The sequence below is a fragment of the Carassius carassius genome, chromosome 19, assembly GCF_963082965.1.
Source record: "Carassius carassius chromosome 19, fCarCar2.1, whole genome shotgun sequence".
NCBI classification, from domain to species: domain Eukaryota; kingdom Metazoa; phylum Chordata; class Actinopteri; order Cypriniformes; family Cyprinidae; genus Carassius; species Carassius carassius.
The window spans coordinates 3410639-3431889 of NC_081773.1; the positions used below are offsets into that span (position 1 = coordinate 3410639).

At 41.3% G+C, this 21251-nt stretch overlaps 2 protein-coding genes across 2 annotated transcripts; both read right to left on the minus strand.

The window, feature by feature from the left end:
- Positions 1-1079: 1079 nt before the first annotated feature.
- LOC132095625 (serine/threonine-protein kinase pim-3-like) lies at positions 1080-2777 on the minus strand. The gene is made up of 5 exons (XM_059500766.1): positions 2662-2777; positions 2028-2306; positions 1787-1869; positions 1622-1669; positions 1080-1547 (listed from the first exon to the last, which is right to left on the minus strand). Exons 1-5 carry the CDS (start codon positions 2684-2686, stop codon positions 1080-1082), a joined length of 903 nt encoding a protein of 300 aa, XP_059356749.1. The 5' UTR covers positions 2687-2777.
- A 16632-nt stretch (positions 2778-19409) lies between these two features.
- LOC132095626 (serine/threonine-protein kinase pim-3-like) lies at positions 19410-21018 on the minus strand. The gene is made up of 5 exons (XM_059500767.1): positions 20932-21018; positions 20298-20576; positions 20057-20139; positions 19892-19939; positions 19410-19817 (listed from the first exon to the last, which is right to left on the minus strand). Exons 1-5 carry the CDS (start codon positions 20954-20956, stop codon positions 19410-19412), a joined length of 843 nt encoding a protein of 280 aa, XP_059356750.1. The 5' UTR covers positions 20957-21018.
- Positions 21019-21251: the final 233 nt, after the last annotated feature.

Here is a 21251-nt window from a genome sequence, read left to right on the forward strand (position 1 = left end):
AAAAATAATCCTTTTAAAGCAGAAGTTACTAAACTAAAAAAGAAAATAATAAAAAGCAGAGACTAGGGCCTAATTGAGTAAGCTTCCTGCTTGTTTATGTTACTTTGTTAAAATGAGCCAAAGCAAAGTCATCCTTTAACATTTTGTCACAATTTGATTTAATTATATTCAGTGCTTTTGAATTTGTAAAATTTCAACATTTCTATTTCGTAAACATTGTGGGGACTACTTGAATTACTACTTAATTTTTTGGTGATTTAAATTCTGTCTAACACCAAGTGGACTTTCTTCCATGAATACATTATGCTAGTTAACACCCTGCCCCAGACTCTTTCTGATCCTGTTCTGCTTCTTGACACTTTTCTCCCTTCTCTCGACTGTATTTGTGGAGAAACTACACATATTGATCTGTGGCCCGTCGGGCAGCGTTTTCAGCTGCTGTGTGTTCAGACTCCTCCAGCATCCACACAGAGCCCCTCACAGACTGGAGCAGAGGATCAAAACCCTTCATTGTGTGGGAGCCATTAGTCCATGATCCTCTGCTCTTTCTGTAGGTGATCAGGAAGCTGTTCTCTGCACTTCCTGTGTCACTCCTGCTCACCCTATACAAACAATCAGAAGCATTTATCTAGTCTGATCCTAACAAGACAATCCAGCCATGACTGCTGTGAGTCAGATAAGTGTGTGTCACTGGCCACCTGCTCAGTGTAACCAGGGGTGGCGCTCAATGTCGTCTAAACTGGGCCGATCTGATGCCGCTGCACTGAGGCACCAGCGAATCAGCTGACGGCACTCTGTTACACACAACACAGTGTTCAGGAACACAAAACCACACGCTTCACCTGGATCTGGACCTGATTTCTGTCTCTTGCCTGTCGACAGCTCTCTAGGAAAGAGCAGTCTGCTTTTGGAGGTGACCCTCAATGCGCCTCTGAAGGGGAAACAGCTGCACAGGATGTTGTAGAGCGTCACCCCCACTGACCAAACCGTAGCCGGTTCCGCATGATAACGGTGCTGCCGAAACCACTCAGGAGGGGCGTACTGAAGAGTGCCTGAGAGACCCAACAAGACCTCAAACATCATCTGAAGAGACCCCAGTCCAAACAGATTCCCATCGCTCGATCATCAAAAGTCCACAAACAAACACAGATCACTGCAGGGAGATCAAACCAACCTGCAAAGTGTTTGTAGGCCGAGTCTTTTAGCAGATCTCCACAGCCGAAGTCCAGCAGCTTGATGTCATGTGAGTCTGTGGAGATCAGCAGGTTCTCTGGTTTGACGTCCCGGTGCAGGACTCCACGGCTCTCGCAGTGTTTCAGCGCCGTGATCAGCTGCAGCAGCACTTTCTTGGCCAGACTCTCCTCCAGGCGTCCGTTCTCCTCACAGAAACTCTCCAGATCTTGGCAAGGAAGCGGGCGCTCCAGGATCATGGTGTAGCGTCTGGGACGGTCAAACCACTCCAGCAGCGTCAGGACGTTGGGGCAGGCAGGAGCCGAATTGACAAGGGTCATCAACGCAACCTCCAGCGGCAGTCGACCCTGACCTTCCTGCAGGACAAACGCTCCGTTATATCCAGCGCTGAATCAGACCAAACACAGCAATAGATTCACTCTCAACTCACAACTCTCAGTCTCTGTGTTCCTCGTTTAGAGACGTACTTGATGGCAACCTGTAGACAGATGAAGCACCGTAAACCATGCTGACTACTTATCACTCATGGGGGACATTTACTGACATCAACATTTCTAAAAGCTGTTTAACTGCAGGAGGTAAGAAAATGTCTCACTGGCAGTCCATCAGACCTGCGGGTCCCAGCATACACAGAGCCGAATCCTCCTCGCCCCAGCAATGGGCCCTTCACATACGCTTCTGCAACACACAAGATCACAAGAAACGTCTTTAACAGAAAACATGCTGCAGCATCTAAACCTGTTACAGAACGTTACTGTAATTCAGCTGAAGAACATTTTCAGTGACAAATCATTGAGTGAGTCTTTAATCAGGTGTTAAATATGAGTGAATCTGACCTCTTCGGGAGCGTTTGGCAGCTCTTCTGTATGAAGGAGACGGATGCTCATCCTCCTGGCTGCCACTCTGCCACTTCCTCTTCCTGTGAGGCTGATCTGTGGACACAGAAACGGCCAACTCTGAAGGCAGAGGTGCGATGTGTCCAGGCAGCTCTTGGCTCAGCGGCTGGTTTGGGTTTGGCAGCGGTTCCTGAGCGCCGTCACCAGAGCCACGTCTCTCAACCTCCTGATCATCCGTCTGAGAGACAGCAGCACTCCTGGATCTGGAGCGGCCCGGGCCTGCAATGTTACACACATCAAACACTTACAGCCTTTATTAATGACATTTATTAATAATCAACCACCAATGGCACTGCTCACATCCAATTATGTTACTTTACATTTTTATTGTCTTGAATTGCATCTGAGCAGCTCTGTAGTTTGCCAGCGTTATAATTGTGTCAAATAATTAAACACATATTTTACTGATTTTCATACACAGGGACTAAAATACATGTGATCAGTGAGCTGGTAGAAATGTGTGATTAAATGAGTTAACCAGCACACATTTCTTCACATCAATTCATTAAAACAATGTACAACATCATACTATAATAACATACCAATAATTAACAAACTAAATTAAAACACTCACCTCGTATTTCACCCAAATGAGCCATTGACAAACTCCTCCAAACGCCAATCAATACAGGAAATTAATAAAAAAAAAGGTAATTAATTAATCAATTAATTAATTAATTACAGAAAGAAGAAAGTAAGAAAGAAACAAAGAGAGAGAGAAAGCAAGAAAGAAATAAAAATCCGAGATAAGAAGAGAAAAATAGAATAAGTCTTTCCTCAGAAATCCTTCAAAAATAAAACTCTACTCAAAGAAAAATCCTCCGATCTGCTAAAATAAAAGTCTCTGCTCTGAACTCCGTCGAAAATCACAATCTCAGCACAGAAAATGTTCTCCAGAAGTCTCTGAAGTCGCCTCGTCTCTCAACCAGCAGATATTGATCAGATCATAACACGCGTCGCTATAGCAACTACATTCCGCGTTCGTGAGTAACGTTACAAGACTATTGAAAACCTTAATAAACTCTAATTCAGTTTAACCAGAGCTCCTAATAGCATCTCTGATTATATACATTATGATTATAATGATTTATGCTTTTATTAATAAATCTCACAAGTTAATATTGAAAAGTGCATAAAAATTCAATGTATAAGATAAATGCGTGCACTCGCGCTGTCACGTGAATCGAATTGTAGTTGCTGTGATGTACGGGAATTGTAGTGTTATTCCTTACCTGAGGGTGGCGCTCTCCTTCTTAAGAAATGGTGGGTGTACCTTGTAAAAGGGGGGAATAAGAAAGTTCAGTAAAATATACCAGTCGCATGAAACCTGTGTCTCCGTGTGTCTTTGTAAAACGTGAATCCAAGAAACATCACAAACATCACATGGTGTCAGAAGAAAACTATGGATCAGTTAAAGCCTCCTAACAGTTTGGATTTTGAAGGAAATCTGGCGGAAAACTGGCGAACGTGGATTCAAAAGTTTGATCTGTATCTCATTGCAACTGGCATTGCAGAAAGAGTGACAAGGTAAAAAGTGCGACATTTCTTCACGTGGCGGGAGATGATGCCATAAAGGTATTTAATACCATGGACTTTGATGATGATGTGGATGATTTTGAAATGCTCAAAGAGAAGTTTAGAGAATACTGTGAGCCAAGAAAGAATATTACATATCTGAGGCATATGTTTTTCACGAGAGCACAGGGACCGAACGAAACCATTGATGCATACGTGACAGACTTGAAAAATAAGGCAAAAGATTGTGAATTTGGAAGATTAAATGATGACTTGATTAAAGATCGCATTGTCTGTGGAGTTAACAATGACACTGTGAGAGCTAGGCTTCTCAGAGAAACAGATCTGAACCTAGCAAAGGCTGTGGATATCTGTCGTGCAAACGAAATAACACAAAGCCATCTGAAAGTGCTGCATGAAGAAGCAGAAGTGGCAGTGAACAAAATCACGAAGACAAAGTCGACCAGACAAACGAATTTCAAGCACACAGGGAAAGAGAAAGATGAGTGCACAAGATGTGGGTATGTTCATGAGCCAAGGAAGTGTCCAGCTTATGGAAAAATTTGTAATGAGTGCTCGAGGAAGAATCACTTTAGCCACATGTGCAAAACACCACAGCAAAAGGGCAAACAAAAAAGATTTGAGAAAAAAGTCCATGAGATAGAACAACAAGATGCTGAATTATTTATTGGTACCATTGAAATTGAACAAAGTGAGAAAAAAGCTAGCAAATGGCTGCCACAAATGAATACAGTCTCTACAATGGAAAGTGAAACCAAGAAATGGACACAAGAATTCAGCATAAACAACAGTCTACTTACCTTTAAGCTAGATACAGGAGCAGAGTGCAACGTGTTGTCATTTAAAGATTTTGAGAAAACTTCTAACAAGACAACAACTTTAAAGAAGTCAAACTGCACTTTAGTTACTTATTCTGGCCACACGATGGAGACAAAGGGTAGGGTATGGCTTAAGTGTGGGTACAAAGACACTGAGTTTGATCTGGAATTCCAAGTTGTAGATGAAGATTCACCAGCAATTCTGGGAAGAGAAGCATGCTCAAAACTTGGACTGATTAAAAGAGTGTACAAAGTAGAGAACAAAGACCAAACTGACATTCTGAGTGAATATCAAGACGTGTTTACTGGTTTAGGATGTGTACCAGGACTGCATCACATACAGCTAAACCCAGATGTTGCTCCAGTCATTAACGCACCAAGAAAAGTACCCATAGCGTTAAAGGACAGGGTCAAAATGGAGTTGAAACGAATGGAAGATCTTGGAGTCATTGTGAAGCAAACTGAGCCCACTGATTGGGTTAATAGTATGGTCACAGTAGTTAAACCAGAGACACTCAGGATCTGCATCGATCCACAAGATCTTAACAAAGCCATCAAGAGAGAACATTATCCGTTGCGTACAATTGAAGAAATTGTAGCGGAGATGCCAAATGCTAAAGTCTTCTCAGTGCTTGATGCCAATCATGGATTTTGGCAAGTACAGTTGGATGATGAGAGCTCCAAACTATGTACTTTCAACACTCCTTTTGGAAGATACCGTTTTTTGAGACTTCCATTTGGCATTGTGTCAGCTCCAGAAGTGTTTCAAAAGTGCATTGCTCAAAGACTGGAAGGCTAAGATGGAGTCATGAACATAGTGGATGATATTCTGGTGTGGGGTGAAGACATGGAACAACACGACAAGAGACTAAGAAAGCTGTTGGACAGAATCAGAGACATTAATCTAAAGTTGAACAAAACCAAGTGCAAGATCAGGATGACTGAAGTCAGCTATGTTGGACACATTCTGACTGCAGAAGGTTTGAAGCCAGACAAAGGAAAAGTCAGAGCGATACAGAACATGCCAGAACCAGAGGACAAAGCTGCACTGATGAGGTTCTTAGGTCTGCTTCAGTACCTGTCCAAGTTCGTTCCAAACATGTCAGACATAAGTGCGCCATTGAGGAAACTGCTAGAGGGAGATGTAGCATGGCATTGGGAGTCAGAACAACAGAAGAGCTTTGAAAGACTGAAGTCACTTGTGAGTAACGCCCCAGTGTTAAAGTATTTTGATGATACTTAATACTTAACAAAGAGATAATGCTGTCAGTGGACGCAAGCGCTGAAGGTCTGGGAGCAGTGTTACTGCAAGAAGGACATCCGGTAGCATTCGGCTCAAGGTCTCTTACTGAGTGTCAGAAAAGATACGCTCAAATAGAAAAAGAGCTCTTGGCAATTGTCTATGGCTGCGAGAAGTTCCATCAGTATGTCTATGGAAAAACAGTACATGTGGAGACGGATCATAAGCCCTTGGAGACCGTTTTCAAAAAATCTCTCCAAAAAGCTCCACCCAGACTGCAGAGAATGCTGATGAGATTGCAGCTATATGATCTACGTGTCAGCTACAAGCCTGGAAAGGAATTGTACATCGCAGACACTCTGAGTCGAGCGTACCTAAAAGAACAAATGGAACCACTACTGGAAGATGAGTTACAAGTTCATACTTTGTCAGTTTGTCTGCCAATCTCAAAGGAAAAGCAGAAAATGTTCAAAACAGCAACAGCAGAAGATGAAGAGCTGCAAAAAGTCGTGGAATTAGTTCAGACAGAATGGCCTGCTGACATAAGACACGTTCCAGCAGACATAAGGAAGTACTGGACTTACAGAGAAGAACTTACCTGTTCCGATGGGCTACTCTTCAAGAACTGGACAATAGTAGTTCCACAAAGCTTGAGAGCAGACATGCTTAAAAGAGTTCATGAGTCACATCTGGGTATTGTCAAATGCAAAGAGAGGGCAAGAGATGTGATGTTTTGGCCCAGCATGGCAAAGCAAATTGAGGACGTCGTGTTGAAGTGTGCTATCTGTAATACTTTCAGACGGAGTAACACCAAAGAGCCACTCATCTGCCATGACATTCCAGACAGAGCATGGGCGAAAGTCGGTGTTGACTTGTTCCACTTCAACCAAGGTGAATACGAGCAAACATGTGGTGACAGCTCTTAAGTCAATCTTTGCGAGACATGGAATCCCGGATGAAGTGGTGTCGGATAATGGGCCACAATTTTCGAGTGCAGAATTCAGAGCATTCACAGAAAGCTGGGAGTTTGGACACACCACATCTAGTCCTGGATTTCCTCAGGCAAATGGACAAAGTGAAAGAGCAATCCAGACAGTCAAGAACCTGTTAAAGAAAGCACAAGAGAGCCAGCGAGATCCTTATACTGCACTATTGGAGTACAGAAATGCTCCTTTGGATGGTGTGAAACTATCTCCTGCACAGATGCTTATGGGTCGAAGACTGAAAACAAAATTGCCTACATCAACAAAGCTGTTGAGACCACAACTGTACAGAAATGTACATAAAGACATCACGGACAGACAGGTCAAACAGAAAAGTTACTTTGACTGTGGAGCAAAACAGTTACCACCTATTACAACTGGAGAGAACGTGAGAGTGAAAGTCAAAAACAACTGGCAACCAGCAATTGTATTGAGGAATCATGAAAAACCGAGATCATATGTGATTCAAAGGCCTGACGGAAACATCTTCAGAAGAAATCGACGAGACCTGCTGAAAACCCGAGAAATGACATTTCCGAAACCAAGCTCTATCGAGTTGGATGAATGTTCTTCAGCAAACAGAGAGCTTGCAGAGAGTAATACTCCGGTGCAATCACCTGCACTGTCACCAGTGAAAAGACCTGTGACACCAATTAGGGGCATGGAAGAACAGTTCAAAAGGTCAAGATGGGGAAGACTGATTAGACCTCCAAAGCTCTATTCTCCATGAAAACATTAAAGAGGAGTTAAAAGAAGAAAGAGATGTTAATAGTTAATGGGTTATGACAGCAAGATTGATTTAAGTGGTAGTGGGTAATTGAGAAAATAATTATAATAGTAAATGTGTAGTTACTATTCCTTAAGGGAATTTATTTCTTAAGAGGGGAGATGTGATGTATGGGAATTGTAGTATTATTCCTTACCTGAGGGTGGCGCTCTCCTTCTTAAGAAATGGTGGGTGTACCTTGTAAAAGGGGGGAATAAGAAAGTTCAGTAAAATATACCAGTCGCATGAAACCTGTGTCTCCGTGTGTCTTTGTAAAACGTGAATCCAAGAAACATCACAAACATCACAGTTGCTATAGCGACGCGTGTTATGTTTTTATACAGTCTATGGTTATGATGTGATCTCGTCATAAATATTTGTACACATTTTCTACAGAAACAGTTCTACTCCACCATAATTGAATCCGTCCTCTGCACTTAAGTAACTGTTTGGTTCAGCTCAGCTACCAAATCTGACCTCAGAAGACTACAGAGGGTAGTTCGGACTGCTGAGCGAATCATTGGTACAACCCTCCCTTCTATTCAAGAACTCTACTTATCTACTTATAGTGAGCAAAAGGGCTGGCAAAATCACTCTGGACCCCTCACATCCAGCACACTCCCTCTTTGAACTGTTGCCATCTGGTCGACGCTACAGAGCTCTGAGCACCAGAATGACCAGACACAGGTGAAGTTTCTTCCCTAAGGCAATCCATCTCATGAACACTTGACAATAACTGTGGAACACACAACACTATTTATACACTCATACACTTATTATCTGACACTTACCTAGTCTAAACTTCAAATTTTCACATAATATACCCTTTGCTCCACATACTACTGAAGCCTTATTGAATCACGCCAGTGAAACTGGCCAATGGCGTTTAAGGGTGCAAAATATGAGGGGCTCCCACTCTATAGGCTGCAGCTAGTAGCAATGGGCGTGCCAAAAGGTAGGGGGCGTTCTAAAAGGTTTCTCATTGGTGAAACGAAAGTTAGGGGACTTTCCAAAAGGTTTCTCATTGATGAAACGAAAGGTGGGGGGTGTGCCAAAATGATTCTCATTGGTGAAACGAAACGAAGGGGGTGTCCCAAAGGTTTCTCATTGGTGAAATGAAAGGTAGGGGGCCTTCCAAAAGGTTTCTCATTTGTGAAACGAAAGCTGGGGGATGTGCCAAAAGGTCTCTCATTTGTGGAACGAAAGCTGGGGGGCGTGCCAAAAGGTTTCTCATTGGTGAAACGAAAGTAAGGGGGCATGACAAAAGGTTTATCATTGGTGAAACGAAAGGAAGGAGACGTGCCAAAAGGTTTCTCATTAGTGAAACGAAAGGTAGGGGCATGGCAAAAGGTTTCCTATTGGTGAAATGAAAGGAAGGCAACATTACAAAAGGTTTCTCATTGGTGAAACGAAAGCTGGGGGGCGTGCCAAAAGGTTTCTCATTGGTGAAACGAAAGGGGGTGTGCCAAAAGGTTTCTCATTTGTGAAACGAAAGCTAAGGGGCATGCCAAAAGGTTTCTCATTGTGAACCGAAAGCTGGGGGGCGTGCCAAAAGGTTTCTCATTGTGAACCGAAAGCTGGGGGCGTGCCAAAAGGTTTCTCATTGGTGAAACGAAAGGGGGTGTGCCAAAAGGTTTCTAATTGTGAACCGAAAGCTGGGGGGCGTGCCAAAAGGTTTCTCATTGTGAACCGAAAGCTGGGGGGCGTGCCAAAAGGTTTCTCATTGGTGAAACCAAAGGGGGTGTGCCAAAAGGTTTCTCATTTGTGAAACGAAAGCTAAGGGGCATGCCAAAAGGTTTCTCATTGGTGAAATGAAAGGGGGCGTGCCAAAAGGTTTATCATTGGTGAAACAAAAGATGGGGGCGTGCCAAAAGGTTTCTAATATGTGGAACAAAAGGAAGGCAAAATGCCAAAAGGTTTCTCATTGGTGAAACGGAAGGTGAAATGGAAGGTCAGGGGGGGCCAGAGCCCCCTGTCACCGAGCTTGGCCCCCCCTCTGGTCCCCCTAAATTTGGAATCGTAAAATCACACCAAACAACTGCACATTTGATTAGTCGCAGCGCCTTCGATAGGCTACAATGCAGCACGATGTATCACAATAATTCAACCTGATGTGACAGGCGGAACAAATGCGTGTCGCACTTGGTTCCAGTCGGCCGGCCCCCTTGGAGCGTTAGACGGTTACACGCCAGAAGCTCACTGACTGACTGTTGCGCGCCGCGGCCGGGAAAAAGGGAATACACATCTAAGATCTGAGATTTAAGGTAAGCAAAGCTAGTATCTTTTGTGTAACTGTTATAAAGTAAGACTTCTGGTCAGGTAATGTTGTTGACTGCTTTATTCTGAGCTTACACCGTTCACAGCAACCCTTGTTTTACTCAAACACTGAGCGTATTTTCCAGATTGAAACGTATAACTCTGCCTTCTCTCTTAATTATTTTAAAATAGTAATAACACACTGTCAGTAACGTTTTTTTATCGTCAGTAATGGTAACGGCGTTGCAAAGATGGAAAGAGGAATTTGTTAGAATCCGAAGTGAACATGTTCTTCAAACATTCCAGAAACAAAGAGGAAAGTTCAAACTTAGTTTGTTCAGAGATGAAGAAGAAGACTTTCCAGTCTCCACACACTTTAGTTAAGAGAACCCAGATGTAAGTGTGGTGGTTACAAAGGTAGATAAGTAATTGAAAATAAATAAGTAGATAAATAGTAGTAAATAAATATATGATATGTAAGATGTGCAAGAGAATGTATTTCTTAAATGTTTTAGTGGTTATTTCGTTGACGATTAATGTTCCCTGCTCCATCGTTCGATTATTTGATTGCTTTTACCTTTTGGGAGTGTTCGCCTGCTTGAGGACGGGATGCGCGCGCGCTGCTCAAACAAACAGACTCTGATGATAGAAGCAGCAACACAACAGCTCCGTGTCCTGTACTAATATATAAATATATCTCCCCTCATCAGGCATGAATTACATAAAAGCAATAAGAGTATGTGTTTTGACATGTAAGAGGTTAAGAAATGTTAATTAAATCGTTTAAAGGGTTAAAGTTTACTGTTATCACGGACATGTAAAAGTTCGCTTCTATTCACGTATGTGTGCTGCGTCATGCGTGTTAGTTATACATTTCATGCTAATGATGGAAACCATGCGGTCTCAAAGAGAAGGTGCAATGTTAGAGTAAGTCCACAAATGAGATGTTTTTTTTTTAAATAATGCAATGAGTAAGTTGTAAGTGCCAAATGACTTTGAAAATGAGTGTCTGTACTAAAAATGTATCAGAAAGAATAATTCTGGCAAATATGAACACATTTTTAGGATTTATTCACGTGTAAAATGCTATCTATGTTATCAGTGAATATTTCATAGTACATCTGCTTAGTCTGTGGACACAGTAGTAAAGGAAAAATACTGTATGTAATTCTGTATATTGTGATTAGCCTACTCTTGAAGTGATGCACTGTCATTTATTGACATAAGAGTGATTGAACTTTTTTACATTGTATGAAAAAACCCCAATACAGACTCTGATGATTGAAGCAGCAACAGCTCTGTGTCTTGTATTAATATATAAATATATCTCCCCTCATCAGGCGGTGAGGGTACTACATAACCACAAAGGTTCACTATATCACAACACAAATCCAAGAAAGTCAGCACCTATCATATGTAATATTCATATTCTGGTTTGCTGATGTTGTGTATTCCTCTCATTTGCTTTTTTGTCAATAGTTCAAAATGAGGAAAAAAGGGACATTGTGTCCGATTTCTGCCCCCAAAAGAAAGATGACAAGGCAAATGTTGAGACAGAGCCAGACAGAGATGCAGAGATGTGTGAGGAGGCTGAGAGAGCTACAGAAAGAGAGCCAGTGAACTTTGGAGAGATTAGCAGGAAGGCCACAGAGCAGGAACAAGAGCAAGATGAAGATCCTAATAGTGAAGACGAGCCTGAGGGAGACATACAAGTAGAGTTTGAGACCCAGACAGATGATCCATGTGCATCAACAAGCACTGCACCATCAGGTTTGTGATGTGGAAAAAGAAAAGCATTTGCATAAAGTGTGTGAGAGAGAGAGAGATAAAATAATCAATTACATAATTAAATTTTATGTTTAAAATCATCTGTTATATGCACATTTCTTTCCCATAATTTTCTGATTGATTTACTTGCTTTATTTGTAATTTGTACATTTCCTGATTTAACTTCTATTATTGTACAGTATTTGCAAATTTACTGTCATGCCAATAAAGCTTATTGAAATTTAGAGAGAGAGCAGCATTAGGAAATGTGCACTTTAATGAATGTTCCGAACATTTACACAATACAGAGGGGATACCCTTTTATAATCATGTGTGGATTAGTATAACAAGTTTACCTTTTATTTTGTGTGTATGTGTTGTGTGAGTGTGTGTGTGAGAGAGAGTGTGTGTCTTTATAGAATATATATTTACATGTATTGGGTTTGTCTTTCTCCACAGATATCAGCAAATGTAGAGAAGACCCACCGATGCAGCCAAAACTTAAATTGTTCCCAAGAACTTTGATGGGGGACAGAAGGAGGAGCTTCAAGGCAGCCTGGTACCACATCTACCCCTGCAGGGTTTCCGCGGGGCATTAAAAAGCAAAGTCCTTAAATGGATTTTGCAAAAATTAAGGCCTTAAAAGGCATTAAAAAGCATTAAATTTGATTCCTACAGGCATTAATTTTTTTTCATAGTTTTGAAGAGAATTTTATATCAATTTCTTTGAATATAGCCTTCATAATTAATCATTTTATTTGCTTTCGCAAAATGTACGTTAGTGTGATAAACACACGGAACCAGTTTGGTAATTGGTTTCGGCCGGACCAAAATTGCCGTGATACGGAGGTGACGCGGGCGGCGGGTATTTTGTACAGCGGTGGACGAGGTCTGAGGAAAAATGGCAAAGTGCAAATTCCAACTAAACAGCAAAACAGCAAACCACTATGTCTAGTTACTTTGGCGTGACCGACAAATCTACAAGTAATAACAACTGATGCTGTCACCACTGTTTGTGGAGCAGCTAACATTACCACAGCAAAATCGAGCGACATTCGATCAACGTTTGGCTCGAATGCGACTTTGCAGGCGGAGGTGCTCTGGTGTCTGAACACAGCTGTCCATCACCACTCTTACGCGTCCAATGAAGGTGTTTCTGAGTTGTTTCAGGCAATGTTTCCTGATTCTGAAATCGTCAAATCTTTCTCTTGTGGCAAGGACAAAACCAGCTACATTTTAAAATTTGGACTTGCCCCATACTTCAAAAATCAACTGATTACTGCAGTTAACAATGCAGGACCATTTGTCTTGATGTTTGATGAGAGTTTAAACCACTCAACAAAAAATAAACAACTAGATGTTCATGTTCGATTTTGGGAGGCTGGTTGTGTCCAGTCCCGTTATCTGGGATCACAGTTCATGATGGGACATTCAAAGAGTGAGGATCTACTGCACCATTTCAAAGTAAGTATAATTGTTTTTTTTATTCTTGCATTTGTCATTCTAACTGTACGTTCACAACGCCGCCGACTTGAGCTGCAAAGAAGCTCTGGCCGTCAAGGACGCTTGTCAAAAAGTACGGGGAAGCTTTCAATCATGGGAGAAGAGAAGTGTCACACCATGAAATGTAAACAGATAAAACAAGCAATGCATTCGGTAATTTAGGATATTGCACAAGATTTGTCAACACAGGAAACATTTCATCCCTGGAGTGTTTTTTTTTTCGACACCATCGTATCAATTGATTTTGATTAATATGCGCGAGGGAGAGAGAGAGCAAGAGTCTTGCATTCAAGTGTCCCTCGCAAAGGAACTACTGCATTCTGTAGCCTCAGCCAGGACCAGATACAGGATCTACCTTGATGAGGAGAGGAGGAAGAGAGAGGGTGCCATGCGTGGACTAAAGAGAAAAGCTTTGGAAGATGAGTTGGAAGAAATGAAAAAGAAAAAGGGGGTGTTGACGGTCGTGTGCGCCAGCCTTCAGAAGGACGCCGATCAACTAGCTGAGCAGGCCGAAAACAAATCGAAAACGCTCATGGCTAAAATGATAACAAAATCTAATACTCTAAGGAGGAGATTCAAGGAAAAGTGCTGTGAATTGAAAAATGTTGAGTCAGAGTTGGAACTAAAATCGACTGAATTAAGTCACATGCCTTAATGAACTTATTTACACAGTAAATGACCTCAAAATGTGCAATTTCTATAGCTCTTGCTTACATCTATGTACTTTGAATACATTAAGTTCCAGCATTTAAAAAGTTGAGCTTATTGAAGAGCTGTTTTTGTGATGATAAAATTATAAATAGAATAATTCTCTTTTTGCTAATTTTGAAATATCTCCAAATAAATTGACAATTAATTAAGCTGCCTCCTGAGCCATTTCTAATTCAGTTCTGAGTTATATAATTTCATGATTGCATCATCATCAAACTGGATGGTTGCAATTAATAATTTGCGACATGTCTATTTAAAATAAAACGATTATATCCGTATATAAAATATCCGTGGTTAGTCATGGGTCGTGTATGGCATTAAAATTTTTTAAAATGGCATTAAAAAGGCATTAAATTTAATTTGAAGATACCTGCAGAAAACCCTGCCCTGGCTTGAGTATTCAAAAAACTCGGACTCTGCGTATTGTTACACATGCAGACATTTTAGCCCTCCTAATAGTCCTGACACAGTCTTTGACTCGCCATCCGGATTCAAAAACTTGAAGAAGGCAACCAATAAAGTGGGGGGGTTTTGCAATGCATGCAAGATCTGAGAGGCACAAACAAGCTATGGTTAGCTGGCGGGATTATCAGAAAGCTGCAGCAGCTAATGCAACACTGGTAAATGTCTTAAATAAGGAACACAACAGACAGATCAGAGAAAACAGGAAATACATAAAAACTATAGGGGAAGGGCTGCTACTTACTGCAACTCCAAACATGGCCCAAAGAGGTCACAATGAGTCTGTAGACTCTGATAACAGAGGGAACTTCATGGCAATTCTAGAGACAATTGGTAACCATGATAAAGCTGTTAAAAAAAGGTTAACATCATTTCATAATGCAAAGTATACAAGCAAAATAATCCAGAATGAGGTTCTAGATTGTTAAGCGGACATGGTTCGAACTGAAATTGCAGAAGAAGTAAAAAGCAGTGAATTCTTCAGCATCATGGCTGACGAAACAAAAGATGTAAAGAATAAGGAACAGATCTCTCTGGTGCTGAGATATTACTACAATGGAGCTATCCAGGAAAGTTTTCTCCATTTTGAGTCCACAGAGAAGCTGGATGCAGCAAGTTTTAGTGAGAAAATAATCCACATGCTAGAAAGTCATGGCCTAGAGTAGGCTACAAAAAGAACCTGGTAGGTCAAGCATATGATGGGGCTTCTGTCATGAGTGGTAAGCATTCTGGAGTCCAGGCAAGAATCAAAGAGCAAGCAAAATATGCTTTTTATATCCATTGTAGTGCCCACTGTCTAAACCTCGTTTTAGTAGATACAATCAAAGCTGTCCCGGAGGCTGAGGAGTTTTTCTCTTTACTAGAGAAACTTTACGTGTTCACATCTGGATCAGCTGTTCATCCTAAATGGCTAGCTATACAAAGAGAGATGTATGAAGGGGCACCAAGAGAGCTTCAGCGATTAAGTGACACACGTTGGGCATGCCGATTTATAGCTCCACGTAACATTATGGATCGACTACCTGCCCTCAAGCGGCTCCTGCAAGAGATAGCCCAAGAACATAATGGTGAAAGATCCGTTGAGGCTCGAGGTCTGCTGGCACAGATAGATCTTGGGTTCATAGTGCATCTTGTTACTCTCCGTAACGTGTTTGGAGAAACAAAACTTCTCTCTGATATGCTACAGGCCTCGACTCTTGATATTTCAAAAGCTGTAGATTTAGTTGAAGCTTTAGTTCAGACATTAAAGGATTTCAGGCAGGAATTGTTTTTTGATGATGTTTGGGATGAGGTGTTGAACATTTCTGGACAATGTGATGCAACACAGCCACTGGCAAAACGACAAAAAATGCTAAGCTCTAAACTCGGTGAGCACTGTGTGATGACCACTGTTGGTCAGAGAGAGTCGGAACGAGGTAAAGACGGGTTTCGCACAACCTTCTTCTACCCTATCATTGATCTGATGCTCAGTGAGATTAACAGGCGTTTTTCCAGGACAAACTGTGACATAATGAACAGCATCCAGGCTCTAAACCCTAAAAATGATGCATTTCTAAAAGAGACAGCTCTGTACTCATTTTGCTCGATTGTATGATTCAAGTATTGAGGATTTGGGACATGAACTGCATCAGTTTAGCAGGATCTTGGACAGGAAAATACAGACCGGGATGCAGAGACCCTCCAGTACAGTGGAGCTGGTACAGTTCATTGAGCCATATAGAGAAGTTTTTTTTCTTCTCATCGTGGCTAAGTAGCAGCAGGCGTGCAGGCCGAAGCACGCTGGAACCGCGCTCAAAGAACAGTGATGACTAACAGCATGGCTAAAAGCTAAAGCTAAAAAGCAAAGCTAAAAGCAAACTAAAGTCAGGCATGACTAATAGCAGAAGCTAAACGCATAGCTAAAAACTAAAAGCATACTAAAAGCTGGCATGACTGATAGCAAAAGCAAAGCTAAAACTAAAAGCAAGATTTTATGGTGTCTTAAGTATTTAAACTGGCCTGTTGGCCACACCTCAAATGTTGTCTTGACCAATCAGATATTGTCCTGGCTCGGGGGTATCATAAATCATATGTTATCTTATCAAGCACATGGTCCGAATTTTCCCGCTCTTGCAGGGTCTAATTTTGGACATGATTCCTATAACAAGAATATGATACATTTGACAAATAACTGGTGGTCAGGACTGTTTCAAGCTAACAGATTCAAAAACGTACACACCAAACATGAATATGTATCCTTAAGCTATCCAATAGTTATTAAAAAACATACACAATAAGTGATTAAACATGATAGTCAAATGTGTGGGTTCCATATAAATGAATATGGAGTGAAGTGATGGACTGATATTCATTTATAAGTCTTTTTGAGTTCATTTTGGTCCATATATATGTAGAAAAGACAATTTTCTGTGCCATTATCTGACAAAGGTTTCTGTGGAGACCAGAGGTTAAAAGGCCCCCCTTTCTTTTCAGAACCAGGAATATCAGTCTGGTTCTGCTAGGTGGGGGAAGTGTTTAAGGATCTTGTGTAGTACTCTCATGGGTTTACATGTGATGTCCGGCGTTGCATCTCAATTTGTTTTCCCAAATTTGACAAACTCTTCTCTGAATTGAAATTGTCAGTAATTGTTCTAGTGGTGTTAATGTTGAAAGCTGTTCTGTGAAAGAGTTGGTTGGTTATCTTGGGACTTGTGGCACAGATGTTTTATGACTTCCTGTTGCCTTTCTGAGGAATTCGGCTCATGTTTCAACCACAGTCCTGATCGACTCTTTAATTTGTCTGATTCGAGTCAGATCCGCTACACAAATGTCTCTTACCCCGGTTAGTGGCACTAGCTCTTCTTAAGTTAAAGTCAAAAGTTGTATTTGTTAACATTAGTTACAGCACTGTGAAGTGAACATGAACAAACAACAAACCGCTGTATTTTTATTAACTAATACTTACAAAGCTTAATAAATAATTTAACAAATGTATTGCTCATAGTTAATGTTAGTTAAGACATCAATGTAAAAAAAACCTTATTGTAAAATGTTACACTAAAAAACAATGTTCTGTCTGATAGAGAAAAATATATAGTTGACAAAACAAAAAAATTGTCATAAGAGTTTAGTTACCCTCTGTTAAGTGACATTTAGCAAACAGACACAGCTTTATCCACTAAAACATTTATTTAGCTTTTAGTTTCAGTTGCCAATTCAATTCAAGTCAAATAAAATAAATAAATAAATAAACCACTCATTCATTCATTCATTTATGCGGTAGTAGCAGAACAGAAGCCAGCAAACTCTTCGTCTGAACAGAACGCTGTGAAGACCCCCTTTGTTTCATGGCCACAGTATCCAGTGGTGTTTTTGTAGATGCATCTACAGCCATCACACCTCACATCTGGACCGACAGACTTCCAGTCAACGATTCCTACAAAAATAAATAAATAAAATCTCTGAATTAATGCAATAAACTTTCTAAATATCTTTATAAAACCGGTTCAGTTAATAAAAGTGTAAATATACATAATGTCCAGCCAGGTAAAGTGAGCTTTTCTTTGAAAACTGATGCCATAAAACTTTCTGAACACTAATGACAGAGAGAGAAAGGCTCCTTCTCCTTCTTTATAGACAACATCTAGAAGAATGTCTGAGTAGCTCTGATGGTAGCTGAATAATAATAATAATAATATTAATATAAAACATTTTGTATATATATATATATATACACACAAAAGTATTTAAAATATGAAATTATGACAAAAATCACACAGAAAAATCAAGTTACAAGAATGTACCTAAAAGAGTACAAATGCCGACCTGCCAACCTTGGAAATTAGTTTAAGTACCATCAGTGTGGCGGGCGGTCATGGGGGGCGGGGGGTGGGGGTAAACAGTTTACTGTTTTATGTAACGGTTTAGTTAGGTTTTGCTATTTTTTCTGACATTTTTAAAAAGAAAGATAAATTAAAAATCCAGTACGGATGTGAGCAAGAATTAATATCCCTGTATGTTTTGACTGATTTGTGGTATACTGTATTCTATATATCTCCGTATTTTGTATTTGGATTAAACAAATAAAGTGAATGTAAGCATGTAGGCATTTATTTTGTGCAAAAAAGGGTTAAAATCACAAATCACATTGTAATCTAAAAACAAAAATAATCCTTTTAAAGCAGAAGTTACTAAACTAAAAAAGAAAATAATAAAAAGCAGAGACTAGGGCCTAATTGAGTAAGCTTCCTGCTTGTTTATGTTACTTTGTTAAAATGAGCCAAAGCAAAGTCATCCTTTAACATTTTGTCACAATTTGATTTAATTATATTCAGTGCTTTTGAATTTGTAAAATTTCAACATTTCTATTTCGTAAACATTGTGGGGACTACTTGAATTACTACTTAATTTTTTGGTGATTTAAATTCTGTCTAACACCAAGTGGACTTTCTTCCATGAATACATTATGCTAGTTAACACCCTGCCCCAGACTCTTTCTGATCCTGTTCTGCTTCTTGACACTTTTCTCCCTTCTCTCGACTGTATTTGTGGAGAAACTACACATATTGATCTGTGGCCCGTCGGGCAGCGTTTTCAGCTGCTGTGTGTTCAGACTCCTCCAGCATCCACACAGAGCCCCTCACAGACTGGAGCAGAGGATCAAAACCCTTCATTGTGTGGGAGCCATTAGTCCATGATCCTCTGCTCTTTCTGTAGGTGATCAGGAAGCTGTTCTCTGCACTTCCTGTGTCACTCCTGCTCACCCTATACAAACAATCAGAAGCATTTATCTAGTCTGATCCTAACAAGACAATCCAGCCATGACTGCTGTGAGTCAGATAAGTGTGTGTCACTGGCCACCTGCTCAGTGTAACCAGGGGTGGCGCTCAATGTCGTCTAAACTGGGCCGATCTGATGCCGCTGCACTGAGGCACCAGCGAATCAGCTGACGGCACTCTGTTACACACAACACAGTGTTCAGGAACACAAAACCACACGCTTCACCTGGATCTGGACCTGATTTCTGTCTCTTGCCTGTCGACAGCTCTCTAGGAAAGAGCAGTCTGCTTTTGGAGGTGACCCTCAATGCGCCTCTGAAGGGGAAACAGCTGCACAGGATGTTGTAGAGCGTCACCCCCACTGACCAAACCGTAGCCGGTCCCGCATGATAACGGTGCTGCCGAAACCACTCAGGAGGGGCGTACTGAAGAGTGCCTGAGAGACCCAACAAGACCTCAAACATCATCTGAAGAGGCCCCAGTCCAAACAGATTCCCATCGCTCGATCATCAAAAGTCCACAATCAAACAAAGATCACTGCAGGGAGATCAAACCAACCTGCAAAGTGTTTGTAGGCCGAGTCTTTTAGCAGATCTCCACATCCGAAGTCCAGCAGCTTGATGTCATGTGAGTCTGTGGAGATCAGCAGGTTCTCTGGTTTGACGTCCCGGTGCAGGACTCCACGGCTCTCGCAGTGTTTCAGCGCCGTGATCAGCTGCAGCAGCACTTTCTTGGCCAGACTCTCCTCCAGGCGTCCGTTCTCCTCACAGAAACTCTCCAGATCTTGGCAAGGAAGCGGGCGCTCCAGGATCATGGTGTAGCGTCTGGGACGGTCAAACCACTCCAGCAGCGTCAGGACGTTGGGGCAGGCAGGAGCCGAATTGACCAGGGTCATCAACGCCACCTCCAGCGGCAGCCGACCCTGACCTTCCTGCAGGACAAACGCTCTGTTATTTCCAGCGCTGAATCAGACCAAACACAGCAATAGATTCACTCTCAACTCACAACTCTCAGTCTCTGTGTTCCTCGTTTAGAGACGTACTTGATGGCAACCTGTAGACAGATGAAGCACAGTAAACCATGCTGACTACTTATCACTCATGGGGGACATTTACTGACATCAACATTTCTAAAAGCTGTTTAACTGCAGGAGGTAAGAAAATGTCTCACTGGCAGTCCATCAGACCTGCGGGTCCCAGCATACACAGAGCCGAATCCTCCTCGCCCCAGCAATGGGCCCTTCACATACGCTTCTGCAACACACAAGATCACAAGAAACGTCTTTAACAGAAAACATGCTGCAGCATCTAAACCTGTTACAGAACGTTACTGTAATTCAGCTGAAGAACATTTTCAGTGACAAATCATTGAGTGAGTCTTTAATCAGGTGTTAAATATGAGTGAATCTGACCTCTTCGGGAGCGTTTGGCAGCTCTTCTGTATGAAGGAGACGGATGCTCATCCTCCTGGCTGCCGCTCTGCCACTTCCTCTTCCTGTGAGGCTGATCTGTGGACACAGAAACGGCCAACTCTGAAGGCAGAGGTGCGATGTGTCCAGGCAGCTCTTGGCTCAGCGGCTGGTTTGGGTTTGGCAGCGGTTCCTGAGCGCCGTCACCAGAGCCACGTCTCTCAACCTCCTGATCATCCGTCTGAGAGACAGCAGCACTCCTGGATCTGGAGCGGCCCGGGCCTGCAATGTTACACACATCAAACACTTACAGCCTTTATTAATGACATTTATTAATAATCAACCACCAATGGCACTGCTCACATCCAATTATGTTACTTTACATTTTTATTGTCTTGAATTGCATCTGAGCAGCTCTGTAGTTTGCCAGCGTTATAATTGTGTCAAATAATTAAACACATATTTTACTGATTTTCATACACAGGGACTAAAATACATGTGATCAGTGAGCTGGTAGAAATGTGTGATTAAATGAGTTAACCAGCACACATTTCTTCACATCAATTCATTAAAACAATGTACAACATCATACTATAATAACATACCAATAATTAACAAACTAAATTAAAACACTCACCTCGTATTTCACCCAAATGAGCCATTGACAAACTCCTCCAAACGCCAATCAATACAGGAAATTAATAAAAAAAAGGTAATTAATTAATCAATTAATTAATTAATTACAGAAAGAAGAAAGTAAGAAAGAAACAAAGAGAGAAAGCAAGAAAGAAATAAAAATCCGAGATAAGAAGAGAAAAATAGAATAAGTCTTTCCTCAGAAATCCTTCAAAAATAAAACTCTACTCAAAGAAAAATCCTCCGATCTGCTAAAATAAAAGTCTCTGCTCTGAACTCCGTCGAAAATCACAATCTCAGCACAGAAAATGTTCTCCAGAA